The 21,365-nt window shown below is 44.4% G+C and overlaps 1 protein-coding gene across 4 annotated transcripts in view; it reads left to right on the forward strand.

Moving 5' to 3' along the window:
- SEPTIN12 (septin 12) overlaps positions 1-21,365 on the forward strand; it is a 182,052-nt gene that overhangs the window by 93,778 nt on the left and 66,909 nt on the right. For 3 of the 4 annotated variants that reach the window (XM_030212735.1, XM_030212736.1, XM_030212740.1), the window contains 2 exons: positions 11,739-11,801; positions 18,077-18,238. In XM_030212735.1, the coding sequence (XP_030068595.1) occupies positions 11,739-11,801; positions 18,077-18,238 (225 nt within the window). Of the gene's footprint in view, positions 1-1,705; positions 1,754-11,738; positions 11,802-18,076; positions 18,239-21,365 lie in introns of those variants that run through there. The other variant, XM_030212739.1, reaches the window with a different exon arrangement.

The raw sequence follows: 21,365 nt of genomic DNA on the forward strand, positions 1-21,365 counted from the left end.
GTTTTGTTTGCCACTCCCCTTGTAGTTGAAAAAGCTTCAAATTTCAGGGAGTTCATAACACCAATGAGAAACATGGATGGCTTGGAGGTTATGGGGTATGTGTCAGAGTAGCAGTGTGTATGAAGGAAAAAGGAAGACTGGAGGGGGGGGGGGGAAGGAAAGAAGACAAAAGAGTGAGGGGTCTGTAGGAGGAGGTTCTTGGAAGCAGAGGGAGAGCAGCTCATGAAGCAGGGCAAATATTGTTACTGCTCTGGTGTGCCCTCAAGGCTTTATTCAAAACTCTGCTGTTTGCTCTGAGCTGTGAGAAACCTGAGAGCTTTGAGGGCTGTGAGCAAACACCCCCATGGAGCCAGCACAGGGGTCTCTCAGCACCAGCTTTAGGAATGCAAGAGGCTTCTCCTTCCATCCGCACCACACTCACATGTAAAAGTATGCATGTCTGTCGCTGTCTGGGCAACACTACCTGTGTGCATATACCTTTCTGTCTGTGTGTGCTGTTCAGCAGCTATGTGCATGTATCTGAATAGAAATCTAAAACAAGAAGGCAGATAAAGATGGCAAAGTACAGACAGAGCCTTATTCACAAAGGACTTTTCTATTCTGTACCCAATGAAGTACGATCATTAGTAAATAATGCCAGTGGTCTGCTTTTTATTTCTCCTCTTACTCCAACACAGCAATTGAAGAGCAGGAATGAATTATAATGAAAAGATTTAATAGAAATATGTAGAAATTACATAGAAAAACATCAAATTAAAAACCCAACATGGTCATGATGTTTCAGCATATTGGAGTAAAATTCATAATGATATTTAAAATACATATATGTTAAACAAAGTGGTGCTGTTTGTCACCTAAGAGGTAAAAATAAAAAATATAAATACATAATTTAAAAATTACCCTTGTCAACCTGTCTGCATCTAGTAGTGTATAGATTAAGAATGTCCCAAAATTTAGAGCTGTTTCATCATATGATGAAGCCTTCAGGAATAGGCCCAACACTAATGGGGAGATGGAAAAGTAAAGGAGAGATGAATGAGTAGGGGAGGGGTTGCTAATATGAGGAAAGACAGAAGGGGGATATAGGCATGGAAAGATGAAGGGTGGGAGGATGCGGTGTGGGGCCCAATATGCAGAGGTGTAGGTAGTTGGCAAATGAAGTGTGAGAAGAGAGGGGGCAGTGGAAAATGAGAACATAAGAATAGCCATACCGGGTCAGACCAATGGTCTATGTAGCCCAGTATCCTGTTTCCAGCAGTGGCTAATCCAGGTCACAAGTACCTGGCAGAAACCCAATTACTAGCACCATTCCATGCTACCAAAAGTTGTGACAATCCCTCCTCATTGGCTCAGAAGTTTGAGAGCTATGGTTTCTCAGCTTTGACTGTTCATGATACAGTGAATCCCACTGGCATATGTCTGTCTGTTCATCTCAAGATCTGTCCAGGGACAGGTATTCAGTGTCTTTTGAGCTTAATCAGAGTGTCCTGGGAGTATCACAAGGCCAAATGCTTCCATAGTAACAGATCCCCCATAAGGCCCTTTCTAGATGGAATACCAAAGACAGGAAAAAGAAACCACCAAGCAGGAAATTAATCATCTGTCAGAGTTAAATGCTTTCAATTTCATACTAAACACACAGAGTTAAGAAACATATTCCCTCTGAGAGTTCACACTGGCTAAAGGTGGCCCTAGAGGAGTCTGTTCAGGCTGTGGACCAATACACTTAACGATACCACTCCTGTGCTTTCAGGTGATGCTCATTCTGTGGCCATTATGTGGTCAATGCTGCTGGGTTAAGTTTAGCAAGGAATTTTTGCAATATGTATCTATTTAATATTAGCCAGCCACTGTTGCTGAAGCACTGATTTCCGGTGATGGTACTCTACGTGAGGCACTTCCCTATCATGGGCCGGTGAGCATAATTCAGAAACTCAGAATGTCTAGCAGCTGAACCATAAGGCCTTTTCCTGTGAGAAGGGGCTGTGATTTCTTGGCACTTTGGGTTACTCATTGGTGAAGGCTGCAGGTGCCACCTTCAGTGAAAGCAGAAATTTTGTGGCAGGTATGTTTTGAAATGAAGTGCACTGCTCTCTCATCTACTGACTGTTCGCAGTGTCCTTTCGGTGTCCTGTGGTTTTTAGTGACTGCTATGTTGTACAATTTAAATTTGCCAGATTTTCATGTTCTGAGCTAACTGCCCTATGTGCTGCCTTCCAATGTTGTGTTTAGTTCTGCCATAAGATCTGGCAAGGAAAATGAGGCAAAGGTGAAACTCTACTCTCTCGCATGATATTTCTGGGTTTTGAGAACTCTAAGGACTATCATGGTTGAAATATCGGACCTATATGACTAAGCTTTAGATTGGATGGCTGCCCCCTAGAACATATGGTCAACGGCCTGGGAGGCTTGAAGCCAAAGACAGAAATTCAAATGTGATCCGGGATTTTATACCCAAAGAAGGTACCCTACAAAACTGTCCCCTCCTCTCTGGAATCTGCTGGACAGTCTACTGACCTTACAATATGTCATATATGAAGTGGAAGATACATAGCTCTGGTAGGACCATAGGAGTTTTTGCAGCAAACCCTAAGGTTTATACCCTAGTAACCAAAGACAAAGAACCACATAGTTGCTCTGAAGGGGCTTGTTTCAGAACTAAAGGGTTTTGTGAGGAACAATGCAAATCAATTATTTGGCAGATAGTACGTTTTGGAATCTGGTGCCTAAGGGAAGTTGAGGGGTTTTTCACCAACCAGTACCTAGCAAGACACTCGGAGAGGGGTCCCTTCCCCTGGATTTTCTTTGTATCAGTACTTGCACAGTTTGATGTACCTTCTTTGATCAGTAGCAGAATTACAACACCTCTTCTTGACTTCCCTTAGGCAGCAGCTGTGTTAACAGCTTTACAGATCTCGAAGTCTTCTCTTATGACCACCTACTAAATCCATGTTTTCTGGATGCTTGGGAAAACTCTTCAGAGAAAACAAAGAGCATGGGACAACTATGAAACTCCTCTTTCACCACTCTTCACCTTTGATCTTATCAATAAATCTCCAAATCCTCCTGAACTCCCACCAAGTTCCCTTTCTTGAATGCCCAGGCACTCTTCTTGAGACTCTGAACACTCCGACAAAAAGTCAGGAGGAGAATTGCAGCCATAGCGGGCTCTTGTATTTTCAGAGAGTGTGTTCTCCAAAACTCAGCTCCCACTGGTGAATGTCTATAGGGAGCACTGACACCCTTACATCACCAAAGCTGAACCCCCAATAATACAGTTCATCTTTGAGAACTCAGCTAACTTTAAAACATGTTTAAGTGATGTGACACACATTTTGTAACTTAACTATCTACTGCATAAAAATCAACCTTTGCAGATTCATTTAATGCTTCCCCCCCCCCCCCTGAAAAAAAGCAGCATTCTGTCAGGAGGCCAGAGCAGCCATCATACCTTTCTCCCCAAACATAAGCACACTACACTGAATTTATAACCAGATCTTTCTACTTGCAGCCTATCCCTGAGGCCTCCTTTTCTGTAATGTCACACTGCATTAGAAAACTTTTGCAATGTCCTATTGTGTTAACGTTTATATTTTACTTCCTACATCTAAGATCTAGTTTCAATATAAGGATCTGTAACTATTTTGTGCATTCAGCTCCTTGTGGTGGCTGTGTAAGGAATGCAAGAGCAGTCTAATATTCCTCTTTTTCTGATGATGATTACCTTACTTCAGTTCTGGACAATTCCAGTATAATCAAGGGAGAGTGGTTTGCTTTAATCAGGAGACTGTGATGTAAAGAGAAATTACAGATGATAGCATTACTGATGCCTAAAACAGCCATACTAATGTTTCTGTATAAGCATCTCTCTTTTTGTGCTTCTCCGCTGATGGTCCTCTTATCATTAGAATTGTATTTGTTGACAGTGATTTGTGAGTTTTTTTGATTTGCCTTTTATAAAACAGGTACAACACATTCATCTAGGTGCTATGACATCCTTCATATCTCCTCCCATCCACCCTCCCCTGCAGAGGTGTAGCCAGACACCTAATTCTGGGTGGGCCTTGGTGGGTGGGCGGGTAGAAGAACCCCATCCCGCCTCTGCTCCACATGCAATCAATATCTCCCTCTCCCGCCCCTTCCACATGGCATATGGTCTCTGAACGCCCCCCCTCCCCCCCCCCCCCCGACATACCTTTTACATAGCAGATCTTCGCTGGCAGTGAGCAGCAACTAATACACACTGCTTGCACCGGACCCACAGTCTTCCCATTGATGCAACTTCCCAGGCCCACCTGTGGCTACACCACTCCCCAGAGCCTGCCTCTCTCCCTTATCTCTTCCCTGCCCTCTGTTACAAAATTACCTTCCATGAGGGCAATTTCCAAAAGCCTTTTATCCTTATAAATAGACTATTTGAAAATTGCCTATTCTCCATGTGGATAGCTCTTTGAGTTTGTGTGGCTGTCAGGGCCTGCTACCCTAGGTGATCTTGCCTAGTGGGTAAGTCTGCCTTAGGTATTTGGCAATAAGAATTTATGTGGCGAATATGTACTGTGAAAATGATCTCTGATCCAATCTGGGCTTTTATTTTAAGGATCCAAGCTTTTATTTTATTTAAACAAACATATTGACTATCCAGCTTGGGTTTAAAAAACAAATAAAATATGGTATGAAAAACAACAATGAATAAAAACAGTCAAAATAATAGAAACCAAATGTAAATAGAATGTAGTAACATAGGTGATGGCAGATACCGATCTTGTTGTCCCATCCAGTTTGCCCAATAATAGAAAACAGTAAATTGGAAAATCACAGTGGAGGAAAAAGACATAGATTGAAATGTTTTGCCCTGGTGAATGGCATTCATGACGATGGTTGCAGGGAGAGATGAGAGGAAAGGCAGAGTGAATGCAGTTACTTACAGGTGAGTAAGAGAAGCTTGGATCTGTACGTAGAAGCAGAGAGCCAATGTATTCTCTTGAGAAGAGGCATTAAGGACCAAAGAGAAATCGTGTAGCTAAATTTTGTATGGATTATAGTGTAGAGATGATTCATTGGGAGTTCTGTGAGAAACAGAGTGTAGAAGAAAAGAGTGGAAAACGTTTTGGTAGTGTGTTCGGGAAGTGACAGATTTGGTGGTGACTTTTTGTATTGTTTTGGATGTATGTAGTCAAGGAAAGAAAGACGTTAAAGATGACCTGAAGTTATGGAGGGATGATTGTATTAACCACATACATTTTGCAGAGGAATAGTACAATTCTAATGGAGAGGGGAATTCTGCATAAACTGGCCATTATGCACTAGCACAGAGTTCCCCCAGGAGTAAGACTGAGACACTCTCTTTACTGACCTGAGCAAGGGAACATAACTATAGCAAACTAGATGTACTGATTTATTCCAAAGAAAAGATGCAACATACAGATTGTTAGTGTTTTCTACATCATAAGTGCTTCATATAAGAGACTTGAGGCTAAGCCTCCCCTGCCCCAATTGCATCTTTCTTTTCCCCCCTCCCCCCCAGTCCAGCATCTCCCCCAAGTCCACCATCAGCCTTCCACCCCCACCTGACTCAAGGCCAATATCTAGAAATCACATGAGCCCCAGTTTTCTGACCTGCAACACAGGGCTTTTAGCCAAGAGCTATGTGGATGGCTCAGCCCCTTACTGCCCCAGCTGCAGACTTCTGTTTGTATGGGAGTGGGATGTAACTGAGTGTTCCATGCAGGCTCAAGTCTCTGTGCTGCCTATTCGTTATGGCAGTTGCTGCAGATCAGAGAACTAGGGGTGATGTGATGTCCAGATATTGGCCTCGAGTCAGGTGGGGGTGAGTGGTTGATTCTTAACTGGAGGAAGTTACGGAATCAAAGGGGAGGGGTTTGGAAAGGAAAGCTTAGAAGACAGACAGAAGCTGGACTACTAAGGGAGGGAGGAAACAGGGAGAAAGAGGAGATGCTGAACATGATGGGGAGGAAAAAGGATAACAGAGGGGAGATGCTGGACTGGGGGGATAGACAGACAGAGGAGATGCTGGACATGCAGGAGGCCTAGGGAGACAGGGAGATGCTGGACATGGGGGAAACGAGAATGGATGAGTAAAGAGGGGAGAGAGGGTGAGTTAGTGAAAGAACAACTTGGGAAGGAGAGTGAAATGGAGAATGGGAGGGCTGGGGTGTGGGAAAGAGATAGAAAACTGTAGGTACGTGCAATAAAAAGAGAAAGATTAAGGGCTGAATGGTAAGAAGTGAAATCTGGATAGAGAAGTAGAAAACATGGAAGAAAACTAAAAGGAAGAGATCAATACTAGAGAGGATGTAGGGAAAGAAGTGAAAATAAGAGGAAAGAGAAGAAACATCAAATGGACAGAAGATCCTGGCAATAGAATTTTTAAAAAGGCAGAGGAAAGCAGAAACTAGAGCTGGTACCAACATGATTAGAAATATAAATGACCAGAAAACAAGGGTAGGAATAAATGTATTTCCTATTTTGAGACTGGATTTTGCCATTTTTGGAATTTATATCTGCAGAACTGGTGTTAGGACAGGGTTGGGATCAAAATTTGGGGGAAGGAACCCAAAAGCCAATTTAGGCAAGGTTTGGACCCTCTATAGCCTGGGGATCCAGGGCAATTGCCTCCCGACTGCTAAAACCTGTCGTTTCTTTCTGTATAATATCAGCAAAATTCGCCCTTCCCTTTCTGAGCACACTACCAGAACCCTCATCCACACTCTCATCACCTCTCGCTTAGACTATTGCAACTTTGCTTCTCATAGGTCTCCCACTTAGCTATCTCTCTCCACTTCAAAATTCTGCTGCACGACTAATATTCCGCCAGTGTCGTTATGCTCATATCAGCCCTCTCCTCAAGTCACTTCACTGGCTTCCTATCCATTTCCGCATACAGTTCAAACTCCTCTTATTGACCTATAAGTGCATTCACTCTGCAGCTCCTCAGTATCTCTCCACTCTCATCTCTCTACATTCCTCCCCGGGAACTCCTTTCACTGGGTAAATCTCTCTTATCTGCTAACTCCAGACTCCATTCCTTTTATCTTGCTGCACCATATGCCTGGAATAGACTTCCTGAGCAGGTACGTCAAGCTCCATCTCTGGCCGTCTTCAAATCTAAGCTAAAAGCCCACCTTTTTGATGCAGCTTTTAACTCCGAACCCTTATTCACTTGTTCAGAACCCTTATTTTATCACCCTCACTTTAATATTCCCTTATCTCTTGTTTGTCCTGTTTGTCTGTCCTAATTAGATTGTAAACTCTGTCGAGCAGGGACTGTCTCTTCATGTTCAAGTGTACAGCGCTGCGTAAGTCTAGTAGCGCTTTAGAAATAAGTAGAAGTAGAAGTAGTCTTGACATTTACTCTTTTTGTATCTTTACAGAATGAAGGTGATGCATTTCTTTCTTTTTCTCTGTTGCATTGCATGCAGTGTATAGATTCATGAGGTTTCCATTTAAATTTGTGTACATATTTCTGAGTTCACATTGCATCTTTACCAAATATAGAATAAATGATCACCACCTACAGCAAGATGGGAATCCACGTGCGCTTCAGCTTTTATTTTCTTGCACCAGCGCTATGGTATTCGCTGCCTAAACTGATTAGGCTGAAAAGATCTTATCCTCTTTTCCTTGCTGCTTTAAATACATATTATTTTCAGGTAGTGTTTGGCCCCCACTGACAATTAAATCTTTAAATGTCTCTGCAGAGGAACCTTGTAACTGGGATGAAATAACTACGATATGTTTGGTGTGCAGTGGTAAATAAGCATGTGAGATGATTTTTTTAGTGTCTCTCTAGTACGAATGATATGTCTGTCTCCTTTTCTATTTTAAATGGAGTTCTTTTAATTAATAGTTGTTTTTATTGTATATTACTTTGTGAACCATTCTGATTTGCTTTGCAATAAACAGTATAATAAATAAACAATAAACAGTCTGTGTTCTATATGTGTGACCAATGACAGATATTTTGTTAGCACACATTTTCTATATATCTGTAGTAGTTTGACTTGTTCAGTTTCCCAGTGGGTGTATTGATCTAGTGCCCACTGCAATGTTCATGGTGCTACCTTTTCCTAGGTAAGCCCTTGTATGACGTTGTAAGTCAGTGCTGTTTTGATATGGTAGAATTGCTCTATAGGTCCTGAGTGACTTTTGTAGGGTTTTGCATTAATTCACAGTCTGCCTGGTACTAGATTTTGGATTTAGATTTTAGCTCGCATCTTTCTCAGAAGTAGCTCAAAGCAAGTTATATTCAAGTACAGTAGGTATTTTCCTGTCCCTGGAGGGCTTAAAGTTTGTACCTGAAGAAACGAAGGGTTAAGTGACTTGCTGTTGATCTCAAGGTGTACCTGTGGGGATTTGAGCCCTGGTTTCAGCTAATACAGGTAACACATATTACAAACATGTTTGCTAACTCAACAATAAACTAAAAGCAGCAGGTCTGAAGCCTGGCAGCCGGTAGGCAAATCATCATTTATTTATTTATTTATAATTTTATGAGGCAAATCATTTTATGGTTGCCAGTACCACAGGATTACAGTGCTGCTGAGCACCACATGGCTATTCGGTTTAATATATTGTATTATTTTGGTGTAATCCCACACTAATTAATTCTGAACGGTGAGAAACCATAAACATCTAACAAAATATAATAACACAGCCTTACAATCAGGAGGTATAATGTGCAAATTAGAACATCAGATCAATATATTATATGTAAGAGAATAAAGTCCTGGGTCATAAGTGCAATATCACTCGCCTGTCTATAGCCATACATCAACAGGAGTTCAATAAAGACCTACCTGCTTAGGATATTTAAATTGCTGCTGTGTGCAAGCACTGTAACAACCCTGGACTTTAATTCTCATGACTAAACCTCACTGTGTGCTCAGGTATGAAAACCATGTACAATAAATGGCCCAAAATCCAAAAATAAATTCATGTACAAAGAAATATGTTCATAATAGTGCTAAAATCACTTATCTGCATATAGTACAGCAGCTCAATAACCTGCGGCTCACAAGGTGCCTCAGGAGCCGACTCTTAATCTTGTCTGCCACTTGCATTCACATTCCAATGTGAGCTTGACTTCCACTGTTAGAGAGACTTTCTTGAAGATTCTTTGCATTACATATTCAATGATGTCAGCAACATGATGGTGTTAAACAACTGAAAACAGGAAAAACTGTGTTAAAAGCCTAAACGCAGTAAAATACACACAAACAACCACAAAACCGTATAATTGATTCAAACTATATCATGTCTCTCTTGTATAACAGCAGCAAAATCACAAAATAGAACTCCACTCGATATTATCGTTCAGACCCCACTGTTTATGTTCTAGCAGGCGCTGTGCACGATCCCCACCCATCGGTGAAGGAGGAACCTTATCAATCTCTATCCATTTAATCTGGTCAAATATATGCTGTTTAAAAAAGTGCTGTACTAAGGGAGCAGACAAGGTCAGAGTGTTTAAAATCCTTTAGTGTCCAATGCTCCCATCAATAAGCCATATGGGAACAGATGATGGGGAACATTGGACACTAAAGGGTTAATCTACTTTTATGTGCTGTCAAGCGGACTTTGATTTTTCTAGTGGTCTAGCCCACATAGAACATGTCACAAAAATATAAGAACCTCCCTCTAATAGTATGCAAGGTACGATTGCAACAGTGGAGTGCAAAAATGTAAGAAAGGGAAAAAGCCTGTACACCTCCACCCAATAGACATTAACAGGGTAAAGAGGACTTAAACTGGGTCAAAATCTCTTCATTGGCATAAAAAACCCTTTCATACTAGATTCTGCTAAGACTCCACAGAAAGTTACGTTTTAATAGATCCACCCAAAATCGTGGCAAAATTTAAAACTCTGTGTCTGATCTTCAAGGCTCTCAAAGGAAATGGTCCTGAGTACCTGAAGAATAGGATGATCCTCTACACACCACCAAGGACACTAAGGTCCTCTCAAGGTCTATCACTAACCACACCCTCTCCAAAAGACATTACAGGATGTGATACTCGCAAGCGAGCCTACTCCGGAGTAGCCCCCACACTCTGGAATGCACTCCCTGAAAGGCTCCACTTAACACAAGACTATCTCTACTTCAGGAAGCAGGCGAAAGCTTGGCTCTTCAACCAGGCCTTTCATGGAAGAAGTAACTAACTTTACCCTTCACTATCAATTAAAATGTTCTATTACGTATTGTGTTGACATTGTAAGTAGTACAATATGCCATACTTTTTATTGTCATTTGAATATTTTTACTGCTGTAATTGCCTGTTGCTCATGTTTTGATCTATTCTTACTGTGCACCGCTTTGAGTGAATTCCTTCAAAAATGCGGTAAATAAATCCTAATAAAGAAAGAAAGAAAAAGAAAGAGACACTTAGCTTTTGATTCAACTGAAGATTCAAACGTGCATGTAAAGTCAGTGTGGGTGCAGAGGCTTTTTCCCTTTCTTACATTTTTGCACTCCAGAAGAATCTAGTGTTGCAATAGTACCTTACATACTATTAGAGGGAGGTTCTTATTTTTTTTTTTTAGATACACATAACTCTTATCCTCTTACTTGCCACATAGAACATCTGACATGGACAGAATATCAAATACACAACAAAATCAGAATCACAGGTAGTCTGAAATTTAAGATGATACAATTTTCCTCTATAATGGTGAGTTCACTGAGTGCAGTCCAAAGTGGTATCAGAAAATAAACACCTGCCACGGGCCATGATGACTCCCATTATTGATTGAAGATGTAAATTGTAAGGTATAGTGCAAAGTACCCAGTTCCTGATATTAGATGTTGATCCTCTAGCATAGGCAATGCAAAGGCCCGTCTGAAAATCAGGCTGCAGTTGTAATACGTGCCAATGTGTATATATGATCCGTGCTATTTTGCTGGACGGGTCTGAATCACTTAGAACACATATATGTTTATCCATGCTGTGGTCTTGAGAGGGTTGTAATAGTAAATCCCTATTGGCGTATAATGCTCTGTAATAAGCCTTCATTATTTTTGATTCTTTTGGTACATAATTCCCTGGAGTGTATTCAGTAAGAGAGATAATAGGAGAAGGCAGCTGGTCCATCTGCAGCAGACACACAGTGAAACGGGTCCTTCCCTACTGTGTTCAAAAGTGCTCCCACTGACTACTGCTGACACAGGCGGGGCCAGCTCAAGTGACTGTGGCGCCCTGGCCAACCTTTGCATCGGTGCCCCCCCCCCCCCGAAATCTGGTATCTCTATCCCTCCCCCCCCCCCCCCTCACCTGTGATTCAGTATCCCCCCCCCCTCTCTCTCAAATCTCCCCTTTCCTGTTGGACTAGTGGGCACTGGCTCAGGGCACTGATGATAAAGGGTGCCAAAATCCCAGTCCGGCATCTACCCCTCTTGCAGTTAGAGAGGATTGGGATTTTGGCAACCCTTTATCATTGATGCCCTGAGCCAAGACATCACCTGGAGCTGTAGGTTGAGCTGGCCCTGGACACAGGTGTTGTCCTCCCAATCCTAAGAACTCTATCTCCATCCCATCCCAGCCCTGCCCCACTTCATCTTCCCCAAACAGTACAGTGTTATGAAAATGTTTCCTACTTGAAATTCAGGTGAGGGAAAGCCTGCATGAGAGTTGGCATGGCCCTCAACTGCACTGAACGCATACACCTGTGGATCTGTTTGATTTCCTGTCAGTGATTTTCTGCCTGCTGTTCTCATGTTTTACAGTGGAAGAATTCTCCAGTTACGATGAGCAACGATACCATCAGAGCACAACAACTCACCAGCGAGGTAAATGAAAGTCATCTGGTTGCCATGTCCTTCGTTGGGGAATAACAGGAGTGCACAGTGGACTCGCTATAGTTTAAGGGGCGGATATTAAGAACATATGTGTTGCCATACTGGGATAGACCGAAGGCCCATCAAGCCCCGTATCCTCTTTCTAACAATGTCCAATCCATGTCACAAATACCTGGCAAGATCCGAAACAGTAAAACAGAATGTATGCTGCTTATCCTATAAATAAGCAGCGGATTTTACCAAGTTCATCTTAATAGTGGCTTATGATCTTTTCTTTTAGGAAATAATCCAAACTTTTTAAAACCCTTTTAAGCTGCTTTTACCACATTCTCAAGCAATGAATTCCAGAGTTTAATTACATGTTATGTGAAGAAATATTTTCTCCGGTTTGTTTTAAATTTACTACTTAGTACCTTCATTGGGTGCCTCCTAGTCCTAGTGTTTTTGGAAAGAGTAGAGGAGATTATGCATTTATAATAGCAGCTACTCAATGTATAATCCCCCTCTGTGAATTTTCAAAAGCACTATCCAGTTAGTGTCAGAGCAGTCACAATGGGCAGAGCAAAGGCGTTCCACTTTACTGTACAGATAGCAGTGATATTCAGCCACTGTCCATATAGTAGAGCAGTTTAAGTTAGGAGAGCAAAAAGGCTGTTCTAACTTATTCTGCTGCTGTTGATGTAGCCAAGCTGCCTATTGGTGCTACCCATATAACCGCAGTTGCCGGAGCTGCCTATTTGGCTACCCATATAACTGCAGTGGCCATGGTTGCCTATTGGTGCTACCCATATAACCACAGTGACCGGAGCTGTCTATTGGTGCAACCCATATAACCGCAGTGGCCAGAGCTGTCTATTGGTGCTACGCATATAACAGCAGTGGCTGGGGCTGTCTATTGGTGCTACTCATGACAACCATGCCCCTAAGCCACCCCCGACATCTCTTCCTCCCCCTCCCAGGCAATCGGTGAGTCACTTAACTCCATTCCCCTGACCCCCCAATACCCTTAAATCCTCCAGGTCATCGTTGGCTGCGAGCAACAACTCATTCCCCTTGCTCGTGCCAGTTCCGAGCCTTTCCTCCAATGCAACTTCCTGATCCCATGAACAGGATGTTGCATCAGAGGAAATGCTCGGGCCAGTGTAAGCAGGGGGTATGTGTTGCTGCTTGCAGCTGGCCAAGACCTAAAGGATTTAAGGACACCGGTGGTGGTGGTGGTGGGGGGGGGGGGGGGGTGTGGGTCCAGAAACCCCAGTGCTGCCTGTAAATTAGCCAGCTGTCCCCCCCCCCCCCCCACACCAATCCTGTACACTGAGGAAATCCAGGACCTCTCATCCAGCCCCCTAGAGCAGACCAGTCGATAGGTGCTGCAGTGGCATCGTGACTGAAACCTACCACCCGTGGCCTGCATGCACTGGGAGAATTCAGCTTGGATCTAACAGTTTTCTCCAGCCCCGCACCACATGCACACTGACCAGGGTCTAATCAGGAGCTTTCTTTTCAATAGGCTACTAGGGCAAACATCACTGCAGTTCCCAAATTTAAAAAAAAAAAAGTGTTTTGTTGAGCTTTGGGTTGGGAGGATTGGGAAGGGCAGGGGAGATGCCAGACCAGGAGGGAGGGTGTAAATGACAGGTTTTATACCAGGCTGCTGGGGGAAGGGGGCATAAAGGAGGGCAGATTTGATGCCGGGCTATGGGTAAGGGGGGGGGTGTAAAGAAGGGCAGGGTTGATGTTGGGCTATGAGGTGGAAACAAAAGGGGTTCGCAGTTTCCACAAAAACTCAACAAAAGCTATGAGGTGGACCATAGAGAAGTACTCTTTGGGATTCTCTCAGGTACTTGTGACCTCCCACTGTTGGAGGCAGGATACTGGGCTAGCTGGACCATTGGTCTGATTCTGTATGGCTATTCTTATTCTTATGTTCTTAGGGAAGGGCAGGGTTGATTCCAGGGTAGGGCTAGTAGTGGGGAGTAGGGAAGGACAGGGTTGATGCCAGGCTACTGGGGGGGTGCAGAGGCATAAGGAAAGGCAGGGGAAAGGCCAGGTTGTGGAGCTGGGGGCGGGGCATAGGAAAGGGCAGGGGAGATGCTGGGCAATGAAAGTGAGATTGGAAGGGGACATAGGGAAGGGCAGGGAAGATGCTACAGGGGGTGAGGGCAGGGGAGATGCCAGGCTATGGAGGGGCATAGGGAAGGGCAGGGGAGAAGCTGGACTATAAGAGGGCAGGAGTGTACAGAAGAGCAAGGTTGACGCCAATCTGTGGGGGGTGGAAAAGGCAGAGAAGACGCCAGGCTGTGGGATAACTTGTCATTTTTGTTCCTTTATTCTGTAACTGGTGGTCGGTCTGTGTTCTCTGTGTCACCAAAATGAGAGATTCTGCTGACATGCGGTTTGTGGGGATCTATAGGAGTTTAGGTTTTCCAATAAGAAGCCTATTAATGTTCTATATATCCAGTGCTGCCTTTTTAAAGGTACAGTTTTTGCGTGGTGTTTGTCTCGAGAATTGATGGCGTTACATAGGCTCTGAGAAGCTTCTTTGCAGGATTTAGTATTTATTGATTAAAATGTCAGTTTTTGGTATGTATATTTGCTATAACTGATTTTAAAGAAGGCTGGAGCCTGCGAGAAAAACCTCCAACATTGCAGAGGTAAATCTCCAGCTTTGGGATGGGCCATCCTTGGCGTCTCTGTAGATAAATGAAACGCAGACACAGAAGAGTCTCTGTTACTGCAGTGCCTACCTTGGAGGTACTGTTCACTACCCATTACCCTTGGGATGCTTTCTCTTTCTCTGAGGAAGTCACTGGCTCTTTATGCTGGGCTGAAGCATTGACAGCTGCTCTTAAGATGGTGTAATAACTGACAGTAGAGATGTGTCCTTTTATTAAAGACGGATAAAGAATTGTGCAGTCTAAGAAGGAGCTAGAAGAAAGGAAAGGGGCAATCTTCTGCCATTCCCTCCCTCCCCCCACCTCCTATGGCATGTGATAAAGAGCAGTGGTAGTTGGGGAGAAGGAGGTGAAGGTGTCACTCTGAACTACCATAAAATCTACACGCTTAGAAATAGGAGAAAGTAAAATCCACATGTAAAAAAGAAAAAAAAAAGACATGATGAATGAAGTTAGCTGCATGTCAGTGCTTGTATAATGAATTCCTCTGCCAGGTGCCATGCTTCAGTGAGGACGGAAACAATAACACTTTCTCATCCCAGAGATTGTGACCTCTTCAGGGTGGGGCTGGGCTCACGGCCTGTATTAGACATGCTGGGGCTTAGGGCAAAAAGTGGTGAGGGGGCCCCATGACCTTGCTGCAGGTAATGGGCTCCTCAGCATCAGGTAGGATTGGGCCTCCCTCTAGTTGCTCCCCCATCCCACCCCTTGTGAAGTACAGGTAAAACTCAATATGATCTGGATTTAAACACAGCTTGCTCAGTTACCTCTGGAGGGAATGGTCTTTTCAGGGTGAGGTTAGGAGGATGGTAAGTTGGTAGAGAATATGAGGACCAGTGCAGGAACAGAGCTGGAGACAGACTTTCCCTACACTATAGCATGCTTCACCTCTGTAAGTACCAAGTAATGCTTCCAGGAATAAAATGAAGACCAAGTTCCCCTCTTACAAGGAACCTCTAATGCAGAGTGTGGGGTCCACTGGTGGAGACCAGCACAGAATGCAGTAAGAGAAAATGAATGCATCTGACGGTAATATTCATGGCACAGCAGTGCATGAAAATGAATCCTAAGATTGAATGAACATCAATATTCGTTAGTTCCTTCAGGTCATATCTAACATACGGTTAACTGGTTCTGTTCTGTGCATTGCATGACTCTGCTTGTACTCAATCAGGCCAGATTTTGCACTAGGCCAAAACATTATTATTATTTATTGCATTTGTACCCCACATTATCCCACCTTTTTGCAGGCTCAACATGTCACAGATAGTCAGGTGTTCAGGATATGAATGTGCAAGTGATCAGTTCGCATGCACTGGAGACTCAGGGGCTGATGCCGAGAGCCAAAGTCCGTGGTTATCAGAGTGTACGTGCACATTGCTGGCAGCACAGTGCAGCATGGGGTTCAGTGCAGGAGTTAACTTGTGTGGTTCACATGGACACACACTGGATTAACATGTATGGTAATTAGGCTATTAAATATTCCTCTCCAATGCATAAAAGGAAACAGTGGCTTTTGAGTGCACAACCAAATGCACAAACAGTGGATCCAAAAAAGAGTCCTCTCACAGTTGGTGTCTTCCCAAACAAGGTTTATATTTGAGTGCACAAAACATGAGAAATATTTTGCCAGATCCCCGGGTTGGCTGAGAAGGGTTGGTTGAGAAGATTAATGCCAGTTATGGGGGTAAGGGGGTTTAAATGACAATTTTTTCTTTTTTCAGTGACCATAACAAGTGCCTGCAACTTTAAAAGACAGACAGGAATTAACAGCTCATGTGCACATGTCAGAACAAAAACGAATGTGTCATTGAACATTTGTGCCTGTTCCATGCTTAAATATCATCCTTCCAAAGATAAGAAATTTTTGCACATTTTATGTGCTGAAAAACATAAGGTTACCATACGTCCCAATTTCCCTGGACATGTCCTCCTTTTCAAGGGACTGTTGAGGCTCCAGGTGTTTTTTCCAGCCCACCCATTTGTCCAGGTTACTGGGTGGGCAGGCTGGTGGGTTAGCCTTATAGCCCCCTTCCCCTTCAAACCTACTGTTAAAAAAGGGTGGCTGGAGTGTGGTTGCAGGGAGGGGGCGCTGGAAACAATATTGGTGATGGGGAATGGAAAAGGGGGAAATACAGCACATGGATAGAAGGGGATGGAGAGGGGTACATGCTGCTCATGGATGGGAGGGAAAGGAAAGGGAGTCATGCTGCTCATGAATGTTTGCTTTTTTGAAAATGTGCATATTTTCTAATTTTGTATTTAGCAGAGTACGGAAGAAAATGCATTTCTGTTACTTTTACCAGTATTTTCACTGCTTATAGAATCTGGCTTTCTGGGAGGGTCAAGGTGACTGTGCGGCAAGGTGCAGCACGGGACTGGGGGCTGGAACCGGGGGCAGGGCGACATTTTATTTTTTTATTTCCTTTTTTTTTGTCTCTGTAAATATGGTAACCCTAGAACAAACAGGCACAGTTCTGCATGCTTGAACTCAGCATCTCATTTTAGCTTACTGCATCAGGTAGATTTTGTTATTGGAAGAAGCTGCGCGCCCAGCCATTCACGCGAATTACTGCATCAACCCCTCAGTGTACTTTCTCATGCAAAAGGACCGCGTCCCCCAGGCTGCACTGAGCATGCTCAGCCAATTTGACAAACTTCTTGAATGAGAGAAAGGGCTTGATTCTGGAGCAGGGAATCCCGGAGGGGAGGGGAGAGGAGGAGGGTAGCAATTACAATTCTGGTCATGTGTGTGAGCACAGCTCTGCTCATTCTGTTGTCTGGCCCCCATAGGGGAGCTGAGGGGAGGGATCCTTCTCTTGTTCTTAGACAGGGAAGCACTGGATTCGGACTCCTTGTAAGTGGAGAAGCGGAACAGCCTGGCAGACTAGCTCCAGATCGGGTCCATTCACACAGAAGTTTTAGTACCCAGAGGAAGAGCAAAGAGCATGAGAGGGGCCCAACCTGGACTGGTTATGATCTGGGAGATCCCTAATGGCTGGCCAGAGGTAGGCTTTGAACACAAAGTGCATTTGGAGTCTACCAAGTTATTTAAAGATTCATATAGATAAGGTATTAAATCAAAAGAGGAAGGACCCCTTCCACTCTGACTTCAGGGGAGCAAATAAATCAATCTTATTGTGGAGCTGCTGACACTGAGGAACACTGTAGGGGGAGGTGGGGTTATTAAATAAGGGTCTCAGACTGCATGTATGTTGGGGGAGGGGCATCAAATACTGCAAGATACACAGTATGCATTGTATATTGGGAGAAGGAGGTTAGATGAAGCCTGGTGCACTGTATAATAGGAAGAGTGGTATTTGATAAAGCCAGGGGTGCAGTGTATCCTGGGACAGAGGAAGTATCAGATATTAGAGCACACTATATTTTGGAGGAAAAAGTGTGTTATGGGGTGCATTGTTTGTTGGGAGGAGGGGTTTCAGGAACAGTAGGGTGCAATGCATGGAGGTGGGCGGAGGGTGGAATTATCACATTCAATGCTAAAAATATATCTGCTTGTGTATTATCTGAACACTGTGCCACTGTTATTTCTAGTATTGTGATTTTAACCGTCTTTATTGTAATGTGCTACAGATGTGAGCCTGCCTCCGACTGGTTATACTGACAGTTCTTCTGATATTACTGTCCCACCCCGGTCAGCTCCCGTCGTAGCTGTCGCTGCACCCACTGCCATCTCTTTCCACACCACTGGTGCTCCATCTGCCTTCTCTGCGTCACCCATTAGCCTCCTCACTGGTAAGCCAATATATGTGTAATAGTTATAAGCGAAAAGAGAGGGGGTGTAGCTAACTGTTGTTCTTGCCCTGTACTAACTTCCACAAATGCCACAGAAAATGTTATAAAGGGTTATCTGTAAAGCCTATTTTACACATAAATTATGTCTAAAGTGTGCAAATTGAAAAGATCACACATGGTTGTTCCCGATGTTATAGTTTCGGGGAACTGGAGGTGGAATTGTGATACACATGTATATTATGATAAAATACATGGTACACATGTAGAGTACATGAACAGATTTACATCTTCAGAGCAAGTATACATTTCTGTTTGAATTTGCACTGCCGGGGCTGATTCTGGAAGCCTATTTAATAATGCACATAGGCGCCTATGTTGCTTTCAGGGCTGTGGAGCCATGTTCTATCAAAGCTGTGTGAGAGTCCTCCAGCTATGTTCCTGCCAGTGGGGGCTGCTGTTTCAGGATCACATTTTCAATAGCAAGGCACAGGGAAGTTCTGCAGGACTCCAGGAAACCTGCCTATCCCTTGCTATTGAAAAAGTGATCCTGAAACAGCACCCCCTACTGGCAGGAGCCTAGATGGAGGACTCCCACACAGCTTAAGTCAGTAAAAATGTGTCGACTCCCAACTCCAACTTCAAAATGAAAGCTTACAAAGTTATAATATATGGAATAGGAGTTAGGGCTGGAGAAAATTAGAGGAGGAGGAGTCTAAAGGTTTGGTGTACAGACTCCACAGCCCTGGGTGCCTTTATAAAACAGGTGCTTTTGTTGACTTGTCACATAGATGCTCTGTATTAAAATAACTCTATGGTGTCTGGTGTGGGAATATGAGACAGGGGCGTAGCCAGACACCCAATTTTGGGTGGGCAGAAGACCTCTGCCTTGTCCCACAAGTGATTTGGTCTCTCCCTCTCTTGCCTGCATTGCCATATGGTCTCTCAAACATCTTCCCCTCCCCCGCATACCTTTTAAATAGCAAATTTTCACTGGCAGCGAGCAGCAACTAATAAACACTGCACATGTTGGCCCCACAACCTTCCCTCTGATGCAACTTCCTGTTTCCGCATAGGTGGGAATACATCAGAGGGAAGACTGTGGGGCTGGCGTGAGCAGTATGCATCAGTTGCTGCTTGCTGCAGGCGAAGATCTGCTATTTAAAAGGTATGCAGGAGGGACAGTTGTTGGGAGTTTTTGGCTGGTAGGCTTGGGGATGCCTGCCAGCCACATCATAGGTGTGCTGCTACTGGGTGGGCCTGAGCCCAAAGTGGATGGGCCTGGGCCCACCCGGGCCCTCCCTTGGCTACACCACTGATATGAAACCTTGTCCTCATCCCATCATGCCTAAATTCTTTTATGGCTGCCTTAACAGTCACAATAATAGAGGGCTAGGTTTACTAGAACGTACTACCTTGTTAGCATGCTGTAATGAACAGTATATACCATGGAACCCATTTACTAATAACTCGTCTTAACACATTTAGTGCATTTTAGTAACTGTAGCCCAGAAATTGATTTACCAAGCAGGTCAGCTTTTTCCTGGTCATCTGGTTAAGAAATGGTTGGAGTCTCCCCTCTCCAATGTGTTGACTACTGATCTGTTTAAGAGCATTAAGTGTCCAGGAGGGCTGTGGCTGAGGAACTGGCTCCATGGAAGTTCATTTTCTGTCGTGTTTGAGGGGGAAACTATTGTCCCTTTGGGAGAAAATCTTTCCAACTAAAACTTCTATAGAATACTATTGTTGCCCATGAATTCCCTTTGCAAGATTCAGTGGTAATTAATATTTGTCATTTAGGGCATCTGAATCAGGTAACAAGAGGTATGTTTTATTTAACTTTAGTTTTTTTGTTTCCCTTGGTAACTTAAGGTAAGTTACATTAGGGTACAGTAGGTATTTTCCTGTCCCCAGAGGGCTCACAATATGTTTGCACCTGAGAAAGGGTTAAGTGTCTTAATGGTAATTACACCACCTTTCTGTGGTACAGACAAAGTGGTTTACATGTATTATATGCATTACATTTATTTATTTATTATAAGATCACAAGGAAGGAGAGGTAGGATTTGTTGAACCCGCTGCTCTAGCCATTAGGCTGCTCCTCCACTGATTCTTTGTTGCTTAACCAATCCTAAGTTTTTTTTCACCATTTAATTTGCATTGTTGTAAGCATTCAGGCCCTCATGATCAAAAGCCCCGCGCTGTTCCAAACAGCGCCCTAAAAATAGCGCCTGGACAGCACAGGGCTTTTCTGCATCGATGATCAAAGATAATGCATGCTAATCTAAGCAGCGCTATTATCTTTGATTATTGTGTTGAAGTGGGGGAGAATTGCGCCTGAGCATGCGCTCAGCACAATCCTCCCGCACTTGTTTGACAGGTCTGGGCTGTCAAAAGCCCAAACCTGTCAAACAGTTGTCTCCAGTCCCCCCTCAAACCCCCAGAAAATGTTGAGGCCGCCGGCCAAACCCTCTCCCACCCTCCCATCTAGCGACGGGGGGGGGGCTGTAGGTCCAGCCCCCCAAACCCCAAGAAATTGTTGTGGCCGCCACCCTGTTATCCATCTACGGAATCGCTCCCTTACATGGTCTGTAGCCCTGCCCACCGCATCCCAGGATGCAATGGGCAGGGCTGGGCGCCGCCATTTTGCATCGGCGTCGACAGGAAGAGGAGGGAGGCAGGCAGGCTGTGTCCCTCCTCCAACAAAAGGTAGGGGGGCCAGCCGGGGGGGCCGGCAGGGAGGGTGGGTGACCACGAACCACCAGGGATTCTGAACGCTGGGGGAGGGGAGGAGTTGGGGTGGGCTGGAGGTCCACCGGACCTCCAGCCCCCACCCCCCTCCGTCGATGGATAACAGGGTGGCGGCCACAACAATTTCTTGGGGTTTGGGGGGGCTGGAGACCCACCGAACCTCCAGCCCCCCCTCCCCTGTCGCTGAGTGGGAGGGAGGGTGGGATAGCGTTTGGCCGGAGGCGGCCACCAGGATTTATGGGGGTTCGGGGGGGGGGGCTGGAGACCCACCGGATCTCCAGCCCTCCCTGAGCATGGAAGGGGTCGGATCGTCGGAGGGACTGTAGGCGTTTGCTTTGGGGGGGAACGGGGGCCTGCCAGCATGCAACTGCATGCTGGA

Source organism: Microcaecilia unicolor, chromosome 8, assembly GCF_901765095.1.
Source record: "Microcaecilia unicolor chromosome 8, aMicUni1.1, whole genome shotgun sequence".
NCBI classification, from domain to species: domain Eukaryota; kingdom Metazoa; phylum Chordata; class Amphibia; order Gymnophiona; family Siphonopidae; genus Microcaecilia; species Microcaecilia unicolor.